Source organism: Dysidea avara, chromosome 7 (genome assembly GCF_963678975.1).
Source record: "Dysidea avara chromosome 7, odDysAvar1.4, whole genome shotgun sequence".
Taxonomy (NCBI): Eukaryota; Metazoa; Porifera; class Demospongiae; order Dictyoceratida; family Dysideidae; genus Dysidea; species Dysidea avara.
In genome coordinates this window covers 31,759,354-31,771,745 of record NC_089278.1, presented here as the reverse complement: position 1 = coordinate 31,771,745, position 12,392 = coordinate 31,759,354, and the positions used below count along the sequence as shown (strand labels likewise).

At 35.3% G+C, this 12,392-nt stretch overlaps 1 protein-coding gene across 1 annotated transcript; it reads left to right on the top strand.

The window, feature by feature from the left end:
• Nucleotides 1-5,271: 5,271 nt before the first annotated feature.
• On the top strand, nucleotides 5,272-10,435 carry LOC136259716 (tyrosine-protein kinase Mer-like). The gene is made up of 14 exons (XM_066053223.1): nucleotides 5,272-5,405; nucleotides 5,462-5,847; nucleotides 6,030-6,075; nucleotides 6,507-6,901; nucleotides 6,951-7,007; nucleotides 7,059-7,215; nucleotides 7,500-7,570; nucleotides 7,902-8,018; nucleotides 8,277-8,357; nucleotides 8,516-8,733; nucleotides 8,784-8,893; nucleotides 8,988-9,147; nucleotides 9,726-9,862; nucleotides 10,057-10,435. Exons 1-14 carry the CDS (start codon nucleotides 5,332-5,334, stop codon nucleotides 10,169-10,171), a joined length of 2,124 nt encoding a protein of 707 aa, XP_065909295.1. The 5' UTR covers nucleotides 5,272-5,331; the 3' UTR covers nucleotides 10,172-10,435.
• Nucleotides 10,436-12,392: the final 1,957 nt, after the last annotated feature.

The following is a 12,392-nucleotide window of genomic DNA, read 5'->3' as shown; positions in this document are numbered from 1 at the left end:
GCTGATGATGCTGCTATAGTAACATCTACTGGAGAAGACCTTGTTAATGCTACTGTTTAAGTTAAATAGTATTATGTCAGCTTGCCGCCTAACTTAGTATCCCAAATACCAAGGTTTTAGTTGCAGGGTGTGGTACGATTTTGATCCCCTTGTTGTCAGTAATGATTCTATTTCCCATGTTGTCGGTAATGATTCTGTTAAGTGTGTAATATCCTCGTTATCTTGGCTCTCTTGTGGTGGAGTGCAAATGGAAATGATCAATAAGATATCTCATGCTGCCAGTGTTGTTAGAGCTCTATAACCACAAAGTATGGTCTACCAAGCTGTGGTGCTGGGTATTTTGCTGTGTGCTGTAGAACTTGGCCTGTGAAGCAGAGGGAGTTACATAATTTAGAGACATTTCACCATCACTGTTTAAGAACATTATTGGTATGTCACGAGCTTTTCAGATTTATCAACATAATTAGTAATGAAGGAGTAGGGCTGGTTTGTCTGTGCCTGGCAGATATGATTTCCTATTGAAGGTTGTGTTGGATGGATCACGTTGCTAGGATGAATGATGATTGTCTTCCCAAGTGGTTGCTGTTTGGGTGGCTGCCCCAGCATCATCCACCACATAAGTCTAAGCTTCAAAGGTTAGGCGTGATTTAAGAAGTTTTCATATTGATGAGGCAGGCTGGTATGCATTGGCACAAGACGGACAGGAGTGGCACAGGGCACGTAAAAGAGGTTCCTTTCTCAGTAAGAATGTAGATTTTATTGTCAGCACAGTTTAGTTCCCAGGAAAACCAGACACAGTTGTACCAGTGTTAGATCACATTGTGTGGCAAGCAATGTAAGTGCTCCGTTTGTTCTCTTTGTCGACAAATATTTTGAAGGCCCCAGGATATGGCAAGGAACAAATGCTCTAGCTATGAAGATTAATTTTATTGACTCAGTCTGCCAGAGGAAAAAGGACATCACTGTGGTGGTCTGCTATCCAGGTGTGCATGAGTGCATGTATATGTGTGTGTGTGTGTGCGTGCGTGTCTGAGAGAGACTAATAGTTTGATGTTATTAACAAGGTGCTGGAATGGTCATTAGTGGACAACTCTGAACATTACTACCACTCACCAAACACTACCCTCTGATTAACACAAGTTACACACATGTTATCCTACATTTCTGGACTCAAGATGTACATTTTCTCCTACCACAGCTACTACAATGCGTGCATAATGGAGTTACTTCTTCCTCCATTGTGTCCCATTATGCAATGTAGGTGTTAAGTCATGGGTAGCTTCTGTGCTCTTAACAAGAGTGATCCCTGTACTGAGTGGATTGATTGCAGATGCACTTTTTGTACTGTCTGTATGTATCACTGTGTTATGGGTGTGTCAGGTGTGCACATGTGTCGGGGCACAAAAGATATGTCTGATCTGACATCATTATTTCCTTTAATACAGTATGTGTGGTTTGTTAGTTATAAATCGAGTTAGATAAAAGACATAATTCGAAATAAAAGTATTGAAACAAAAGAGGGTCACCTATATACATCTGAAAGTTAAATCCTTAGGCAATCCCTATATATTATTGTTGGCAAGTTATATACAACTGAATATGATTAAGTGAGCACTAGTATAGCTGCAGAATTAGGTGACTTACCTGTTTCGTTTCTATGGCTCATATTTGGATTTGAAAATCTTTGTAATTGTAGGTTATATGAATTACAAATTCATGTAAGACCCCCATGTGTTTAGGGAAGGGGCTCCAGGATTCTGAAAATCACCTGATAAAATTAATTGAATTGCAAGCTTGGAGAAACTATCAAAGTTTCACAAATATAACTCCTAAGTGATTTCTAATAAATTTATCCTAATAAAGCAGTCAAATCACTCTAATAGAACAGTCATAAAAATCCAGAATGCTTCTAAGAAGAATTGTGAACTAATGTTTCAGAAAGATTTCCATTTTCAAATGAAGAATGTATAGATTTGAACTTATTAGATGCATGACCGAATGCCTATTGTCAGTTGTAACTACAATCGTCAGTTCTAATGATAGGACGTTTCATCTTCAATTTGCAATTATGACCTGAGTTTGGAAACCAACCTTTTGGGTGGCTTACAAGTTTCAATATAACACCAGTATGAGATGGCTACACTATCTGACTAGCAATTTTCACGCTAACTTTGTCTTGATCTTACCAGGTTTACTTTCTGGAGACAGGCTTCTGTAGGCATTTGGGGATGATTATCACTGGAGTGACTTCAGACAATGATATAGGCTTGGAGTAACTACGCTAGCAAAGTTAAGCAAACATGAAATGAGTATATATGTTTTGTGCCATTGTGTAGAGCCTCCAGTTGGCATGGAGCTTGTCATTATGATACTCATCTAGTCCATTTTGAACCTCAAGTGCTGCCCACCCTCCACTTTGTGAGGACTCATGATTGAGCAACAATTGTGAGAAAACCTAACTAAAATGGCAAGAAATTACAGAGGTTGCTTCTTGTACTCTAGATGCTCTGAAGAGCCATAGGCTCTAGACGCTTTCCAGGTCTTCACCATTTATCTACAAAATAATGTATATACATCCATACATTGTGTCCAAAAGGTAGGCTGGTAAGTTTTCCAAAATCAGGTCACTAGAAACTGTTTTGTCAGAGATAAAACAATTGGAATACTTCAAATGAATTTTCTTACTGTGATGATGAATAGAATCTGTGCATTCAATAGACAATAATAGACTCTATTGTTTATAAGAGGATTTCATAGGACACAGGAACCAGTTTCTAAACAGAGCTACTATAATGCAGTAATACACATGTCAAGAAAGTTTAGTATATTTGTCTGTTATGTAAATCCACAGTTACTAAAATTTTGGTCATAACTAACTAAACCTGAGTATAACCAGGATATGTTGTGTAGTGATATCAAAATGACTACAATGAAGTCATGAGTGTGTGACATGTACATGTATAGTGCAATGTTTACATAACAACAATAAAAGTTTACTACCTACCTGAAGTGGTAAGCTGATAATTGGGTTAGGTTGATGTAAAGGCAACCTACACTACAAATAGAGTAATGAAGCTCACCCAAGATGCCACGTTATTAATTTCAGTGGCTTTTCTTCTTACAAGTGTTTGTATATATCATCCTTACTTGGATGCCCACCAGTGAAAATTTGTCAAAACACACTACATTTACTGTTGATTGTGAGTTATACAATTGCAACTTTCAGGATAAATGCTTATAATTAAAATAAATACTTGACATTATTTGTACTGTGCACCTGCACTATTGTGATGTTATTGTAATGTTGTCCAAACAAGGTTGGTGCTTACATGCTTGTAATATGCATGAATATGTGACCGGATTTGCAAAATGGGGTACATCCAATTCTATGAACTCAAAAGACTGTAACTCAGTGCTCAAGACACATAGTAACCAGAAAACTATTTCAACCACTAAGCTATGTTGGTGCTCAGTATACTGACCAAATTTCAATAGCCTGTTCCAATCTGAAGTTATGAGTCATCAAAGTTGGTAAATTGGATGTGTGGAGCACCCCTTTTCGCAAATCCGGTCACATATATAATTGTTGTTTGATAGCTGATGCTAAACTTGATACAATGTGTGTATTAATTGTTGGTCCAAAATTATCTATATTTTTGGTATCTGTCAAATGGCTTTTCCATGTACTCTATGAATTTCCTTAATATCTATGTTAGTTACTCCTTTAGTCACACTTGAATGATATCTGGGAAGTGCAAACAATAGACAACATAACATACTTTGTTTATCAAGGAACAACCATATTTATTAAATGGTCAGACATCAATCTGTAGGTAGAGCGTACTGTCTTATGTACAAGATGAATACTTATTCCATCAATGTGTCGTGAAACATGAAATGATTGCTCCTCTATCTTTTTCTGTGGCTGTCAGCAAGATTTAGCTACACCAAACTTTCAGTTCTTACTAGAATGAGTAGAATCTCTTAGCTATAAGTGTAGTCATCCACACTATATAATATTATTCTAAAAAAAGAGTCCTGGAGAGCAAGACATATGCATGTATCAAGTATGAGTGATGCAAGACAGATATCAAAATTCTATCACATCAATTCCTGGGTATATCCAATAGTAATATATCTCGGTAAAGTGGAATACTTATAATGGTAAATAAGGAAGCCTAACTAATGATGATAGTATTACAGGTGTTGGCTGTGAAATGTATAAGCTGATCTAGTTGTGTTCAATGGACCTGTGTGCACAGTGTGGCTTCATTTGCGCTTGTATGTGTACAATAAAAGGTTTGGTATAATTATGATGTTTATCATGTCTTGCAATAAAATTTCAGTACTATTATGAAGCATAGCTACTTGGTTGTCACTGAAATATTTGAAATATCATTGCCCTAAAGCAGAGTGCTTTAAATAGACTGTCACAATAATTAAGGATTTGTCTAGAATTTGCGGTACACAGCCATTGGGAATTTCAAGAGTGTCACTGAATATGCATGTGCTGCATATCACAAATTTTTGTGGTGTCTGGAAAAGAATGAGCCACCAGTAGTTTTGAGATCACAGTTCAAACCTATTATTGTTGACTGACATAACAAAACAGTGTTACTATCAACACCTACCACCTTACTAGTCGTTAATTGCCTTATTATATTTGCACTGATCTTCTTGAGGGTATCAATATGATATACACATTAGATGCTCAATAATCAGGTACCCTATACACTGTATAGAATGTTTGAACAAACAAGGCACTGATATTGCTTCAACGAGTACATACCAGCTGTGATAGTTCCCAGAAACCTGCTGGCTTTTTATACAACTATTCAAAGAAAGAGGACTTGATTGTGTGCCCATAATATTTTACATCCTGTTTTCCATCCCATCATTGTAATCATTCCAGTTGTTTTAATGCTGTAATACATATTACCATACATACTCTAGTATGCTGTGTATCATAGGTAAGTACATTATGTAACCAACCAAACACACAAGTGCCTTACCTTAAATCATGTTAGTTGTGTTCCAAACCAACAAACAGTATTGTTTTGGTATGATTTCATTATAGGCTAGGCACCATTGTTTGTGTTATTGAATAGAACATCAGATAGTCTTCCACATGTCCTACAGCTTCACTGACATCCATTAATGGTAGTGTTAATTGTATTTAGCCATTGAGTAGTATACCTGTGTAAACTATGGGTTCACTCAATAGTAGTATAAATAAGAGCAAAAATAGCACATTAAAGTATTTGCTCTTAGGATAAGTGCAAAGCTTAACTACTTGTGCAATATTAGACTAGACCCTGGTATAGAAAAGAAATGTTACTGTATGTAATAGTATTATTATCATTTGTCAGCTGTGGTAGATACAGTGTGGTTGGACAAACCTCAAAGTAAGTAGTGATTATAGCTGTATACATATGCATTGGTTTTATTTATATTTATGCAGTTGTTCAATTTTATCAAGTGATGAAATTGTTCCATTTTGTGCTGGGGTCTTGGAGAATGACACTTTCTATCACCAAAACCTTTTACCAACTACTGATTTTAATTTGTTTGATGCAAGCAGTGAAGACACTCCATGCTTTGATCTAGTCAGACGTCATTTGTGTTACCACTACTACCCTGTGTGTAACACAGACACAGGGGATGTTGTGCCGATTTGTAGTGATAATTGTGACATTCTTAATAGTGAACAAAGTTGTGTTGATTTGTTAACTATTGTGATAAGTGATGTTGAGGCACGGGGACGTGTGGTCCCTGAGATGCAGTGTTCAGTAGTTCAAGCTAGCAACAACAGCCAAGTCACTTCACAATGCCTGGATATTAACAATGGTAACCATATAATATCTCTCATCTGTAATGTGTGTCTAGATCAAATAGAATACCTATTCTGTGGGCTTATAGTGCTTCTACCATTTTGTAACATGAATAGCATTAACATCCATGTCTAATTGTTGGATGCGAGTTAGTAACTATAGGTACTTTATCTGTAATTGGCTACCTCTGTTTTACAGGAAATGCATCTACACCAGTCATTGTTCCACCGTCATACACTGTCACGTAAGTTTTGACAGTAGTGCACAGAGTTAAATGTATTTGGATTATATCAAAAGGAAAAGTTGTGGCTCCTACATCTAAAAATTGAATTTCCTTTCACCATCCCATCACTGTAGGCTGTACTGTCACTTCTTAAACTCATGCTACTAGTCTGTGTATATAACTTACAACTTGATATTGGATTTTAAGCTATCAGCCCTTATCCAATTACATATTACTGATCCATTTTGGGTAACATAGTTTACTTAGAAGATGATAACACTGAGCCACAATGTGTCAGATAAATTGAACTGTTCGTGTAATGCAGATATGTGACCACATCCCGTATTGTATAAATGTGCACACATTCCTTAAAAGGTTTATATACAGGCAAGGGTACATTAGTGTACAAACTTAATATCTTATAATCATCACTCCATCTACAATACATGTAGGTGTATACCTATACCTCAAGACAACACCTGCTTCAGTCAACTTTCTCACACTTATTATGTTCCTGGAATTTTTGACATGTCAGAAACTATACAGAGGGAGTTCCGTCGCATCTTATCCCCACTTCCAGCAACTGATCCATGTAGAGGATTTTTTACATCTTTGTCTTGCGTCATATCTTTTCCTGCCTGTGACAAAGATACAAAGACTTTGCTACAAATTTGTCCAAATATCTGCCCATTTATTGATGCACTGATCACCACCTGTTTACCATTAGCTGATCTGACAACCATACCAACGTTGGATGCCATATTCCAATCCTACAACTGCAGTGATCCTTCCTCTTATTTCATGTTTCCAGATCAGTTTTATAACACAGAAGTGTGCACTGCTTTCAGTAAGCGTGATAACAGCTGTGTGTATGTTTTATATGTTGATATTTGCAGTTATGCCACCAAACAATTCAACAACACCAATGTCAGATGGAGAAACAAGCACAATGAGTAAGATTAGTTCTGATTACTTGTAGTTGGTTTATATGTTTATGATTAAAGGCTCGTCTTCTTCTAATTATTTATTTGGACTATCTGAAACAAGTTTCATAGTGGCAATAGTGGGAAGTGGAGTTGGTATACTACTGATATGTGTTCTTGTGTCTGTATGCATAGCAATGTGCATTAGGAAGAAACGAAAGCCAAAGTTCTTTGAAAAGTAAGTACACACGATTGTCATTGGGCTAGCTCTAATACAATAGTGACATACTTATGTTCAGGCATTACATAACCAGAGGATATACTGGGTCCTCCCTCCCTGGCCATGGCAGAGAATCAAATCACTGTTACTACCAAAGAATTATGCAACCTGGCTTTAATATACCAACTAGTGCATTATACCAGCAGGTTTACAAATTACTGCCCTATTGATCCAATATTGTATATATGTAAACCGAGTAAAATACGTATAACATATAGTAGCTACTGTACTTTTGTTCACAGCAACACCATAACAGAGTCTATAGAAGTTGGTATTCCATCTCAATATCACTATCTGACTGATGCACAATACAGTAAGTGTGTATTATGTCAATTCCTGTAACATTAGGGTCATTGTGACTGACAGTCATGCATACACTATACATGTGCACTCTATGGGTTAACTGAATCCAAGTGTCTGTTGATCTCAAATTTTTAATGGGCACTTTTTGTTGATTCTTTTTGTCTAGTTAACATTTTAGTCTTGAATGGTGACTACCTTATCCATTTTGTCTATTGTTTTTCAATCATATTTGTCTGCTAACAAGCATGTAGGATGTCTGTAGTTTTGTTGAGAACTAGTCACATGTTCACAAATAAGGACACAAACACCTTTGAGTTAGTGGCATATCTATATCTGTTTAGTTAACAAGTCCCATGCTGATGATTCAGTCACAAGACTGCTCAAAGAAGTGGAGACCCAGTTTGCTAATTACTTGATCCCAGTATCATCTCTATCAAGAAATATGATCATTGGCAAAGGTATGTGCATATGCATAGTACAGTAGCGGATATAATCATCGTAATCCTTGATCATCATCTCTTAGCATCATCACTATTTGTCCTTAGTGAAAGTTGAATGTATCATTCACCATTTAAATAAGTGCAGTATAACTTTTTAGTTCACTGTACAGTTAATAAACTCATAATATATTTCTTCACGATTATTATTTAAAGTCCCATGACTCAGTAATCATACTTGTGCATTATTTCATCCTTCATGTAATCTATGCATTACAGGAGAGTTTGGTGTTGTGTATAAAGGACATCTGATATATGATGACAATACAACTCGGACTGTTGCTATTAAAACTGTTAAAAGTAAGTAACTGTGTAGAAATTGTATAAGCTGATGGTACCATAAACCCTCAAAAATACACTCTGAAATTTGGACACACTGATTGTTAAATAATAAGTTACTATTCCATAGTTAGATCTAAATATTTAGAGTTACTAAGTACATATTACGTATCTTATAGCTGTGGATAGATGGCTATCAGAGACAACAGATTTCATGTCAGAGAGTACCATCATGGCATATTTTGATCATCCTAATGTACTGAGCATGGTTGGATTGTGTGTGGATGTTGACTTCTTATCCATTGACATTGTACTGCCCTTCATGTCTAATGGTGACCTCAGAGCTTTCTTGAAAAGCCAAAGAGTTGAGCAAGGGAACGTGTCGACTTTTCCTGAGGTAGAGTGACAGCTACACAGCATTAAATTATTACTTCCCTATCATATTAGAACCTTGATGAAGCTGCCTTGACCAAACTGTGCTCTGATATTGCTAATGGTATGGAGTATCTTGCCGAGAAAAGATTTGTTCATCGTGACCTAGCTGCTAGGAATTGCATGTAAGAACTTCACCAACAGTTCTTGAATCATGTGATAATTAGATTATATTGTATATTTGAATATAAATGCATATTTCTTTACTTGTACATGTAGGGTTGATGAAAATCTCTGTGTTAAAGTTGCTGACTTTGGGTTAGCCAAGGACATCTACTCCAGTGAGTACTACAGGATGAACAGTCACACTAGAGTACCAGTGAAGTGGATGTCACTTGAATCATTACTAGATGGCTTCTTTGATGAGAAGACTGATGTGGTAATTAATGACTTAATGTTTGTAATGCAATGGATCCTTAGATATCCTATCTCTATGCTGTTCTTTAATATATGACACTTTGTTGGGAATAGTGTTTAATTGCTCTAATAAAACATTCTCTTACATACTCTAACTATGATCACTAAAAATGTTATGATTGATAAATGAATGAGAAGGGATGTGTAATTCCTCTGGTGGTATATATACATATTCATCAAATATGAGTATAAAATCCTAGGTGTATAGTTTATAAGTGTTGAGCTAAAAGTATGGATGGTTTATTGCAAATTATTACAGTCCAGATTTACAAGAATCAAAGCATGTACTGTTCTTTCACTTCATTATATATACCCTTATGAGGGTCATAAGCAAATGACCAATCTAACAAAATTCAAGAGTTAAAAATCATAGTCCACTTACATCAACAGCCTATAATAGTGTACTGAAGAATTAGTTAGTAACAATTCAGGAGTAAATGGAATGCTAATTGCAAAGATCATGAAAAATTTCCCCCTTTGAAAATACCAGCTCTATGGTGTGCTGTCTATAATATTTGTTGAAATCTTTTCTTTTCTTAGTGGTCATTTGGAGTGACATGTTGGGAGGTATTTTCACTTGGAAGGTTACCATATGCAGGCATTGAGAACCAACTGATGATCCGTGCGCTCAAAAATGGATACAGACCTGACAAACCAGTTCTCTGTCCTGATGAGCTGTAAGTTATTGCAGATGCATACAGCAGCTAATATGTGTAATAATGTTGTAAGACTTGTTCATATCAATCCCTCATATCTCTAATACAACATATTTTTACATGTAACTGATGAATGTATGTTAGACATTTCACTCACTTTCTCAAAATATTATATTTACATGTTTGCTCATTGCTGTTGTTTCTCTGTATTTTAGGTATAATTCAGTGATTTCCTTATGTTGGGAAGAAGTACCCATGAACCGACTTACTTTTAGAGACATTGTCAAAAAATTGGATCGTGTACTGTTAGATGGTGAAGCCCAAACATGATTACAATCATTTGACAACTAACTTTGATAATTTAAATGGCGATTGTCTGTTTACTTTAGCTTTAATACTTAATTTTATTAGTTGTGCCTGTTATTTATTTGTAGAAATAGTAATAATAACTTTTAAATTACTAGCTGTGTATAAATTAAAAGTTGTCAATAGAGCTAAATTATCTGTACAGATATAAGTATTGTATATTTAACTTTGTACATACAATAGTATTGCATAAACACTAGTATTACGTTTGTACATATGCACACGTCGACTGTTAGTCTGTAGAATATAGTGCAATTACTTTCAATACAAGAGACATTACATACTATTCACATAAGCGTACATGGTATGTACATACTCTGTTTATCCAACGGAACAATCACGTCAATAGATGTGCATACTACTCTAATAAAGCAGTCAACACTTCTTTATTTACATGTTTAATATTATTACTATCACTTTTCTGTTTTAGTACTTAACTATATTAAAGGACAATACACATGTTTTGGAGTATATTTCATTTTCAGAAAACTCTTAATAGAACAATTTTGAGGAGATCATGCGTATAGTTTAACATACCTTAGCTCTAGTTAACTTTATTGCTTGTTAGGGTCTGCTATTTTGTGATTGAATTTAAAACTGAATTATCAGATGCTATATATGCCTCTACTGTTTAACACAGAATAATTGCCATAGTCAGCATAGCTACGTACTATGTAATAGTAGGATATTGTTCACAAGCACAGCCAGTTTTATTTTATATTGCACTATAGATTATAGAGCAGTTGTAGCTACAGTTGAAGGGTCCAGGAATTAAACAATTTATGGTCAAGTATTTTCTTGTCCACACAGTATAGACATGAGGTTATTATGCTCATAAATTGAGCATATTATTTGAGAGCATTTTCCAAAAAATCACTTAGTATTTTTCTTATTATAGAAAAATATCTATTAGCTACATTCCCAAAATTATACAACCTATTTTTTGATTGACTGCTGTATTAGATCATTTGTGGCTTAGGGATCATCCATTTTCAGTATTTAATATCCTCTGACTTTTTTGCAAGCATACAGAAAGTGCTCTTTCAGCCACCGCACACAAAAGCATACTATTAAGTTTGAAAATGTTGTTTTTGCTTTCCTCACTGTATAATCCTGCTTCATCCCCTCAGGGTTGTTGGGATGCATAGGCATTGACACAATCACATTAAAGCACTATCATATCTATTTTGTTAACATCAATGTCATCAATCACTAGAGATCACTCTAGGATTCCACAAGCCAGGATTAACTCTTACTTATTTTCCTTTTTTGCCATCTACAGTTAAATTTGGTACAATTCATGATCAGTTACCAAAAAATATAGTGAATTAAAATTTTTTTGTTACCTTGATTATCCCTTTTTTCCACATGTATCTATTTGTGTGCTATACTCAGTCCTACACACAAAAAATAAAACTTTATGGCAGTATGTTGAAATCTTAACTGAATACTAGTACACTGAAATATTAGAGCTATTTCTTTGTTATGGTACTTGTGCTACTAAGATCATTAAAACATAGAGGTTGGGTTTACCTCATATAGTCTCTGTTCTCTTGCACTGAAAATGATAGATGATCCCTTGGCTGGCTGATATATCATTCAAAGTTATACTATATGGCTGGTTGTTACATTAACTGAATTTGGAGATTCTAGATCTGTCTTCTCAAAGTTTTATAAATGAAGTTTAAGATCTTAATGTGGGTAGGGCTGCAGTTAAACAGTAATCCATCAGTTGATTGAGTTAGTGTCGCTAATTGCAATTACATCACTTGCACACATGTTTGCACTTATTGGAATTATGCATCTACATAATAAGTTACACCACATGTCATAGTAGTGGCGTGGAGTGAAGGCACATAATCTGGGTTGTATCTAAGTACCATTAATTAGTCCTTCTAAAATGCCAGCATATAAGCACATATACCGTACCTATATTATTTCCAAGATGATGCACAGCAAAACTCATAATATTATACCAATGCTGACTGACATAAACTTTGTATAATACTTTGTCTTTACTCCATCTTGGGAACATTATTTCAAATTCAGCCAAAATTTGAACAGTATAATGGACGTTTGTTAGGACCAGTAATTTGATTTTGCCTCAAACTAGGTATATAGTAGGTTTAACTCCAGTATAATTGTATCCCCTTTCCCACCAGTCTACCTGTTAAGACATACGTAT

Coding starts and splice junctions, on each gene's coding strand:
- LOC136259716 (XM_066053223.1), top strand. CDS start 5,332: ATGTTACTGTATGTAATAGTATTATTATCATTTGTCAGCTGTGGTAGA. Junction 5,406..5,461: donor GTGGTTGGACAAACCTCAAA/GTAAGTAGTGAT, acceptor ATATTTATGCAG/TTGTTCAATTTTATCAAGTG. Junction 6,902..6,950: donor AGAAGTGTGCACTGCTTTCA/GTAAGCGTGATA, acceptor TGATATTTGCAG/TTATGCCACCAAACAATTCA.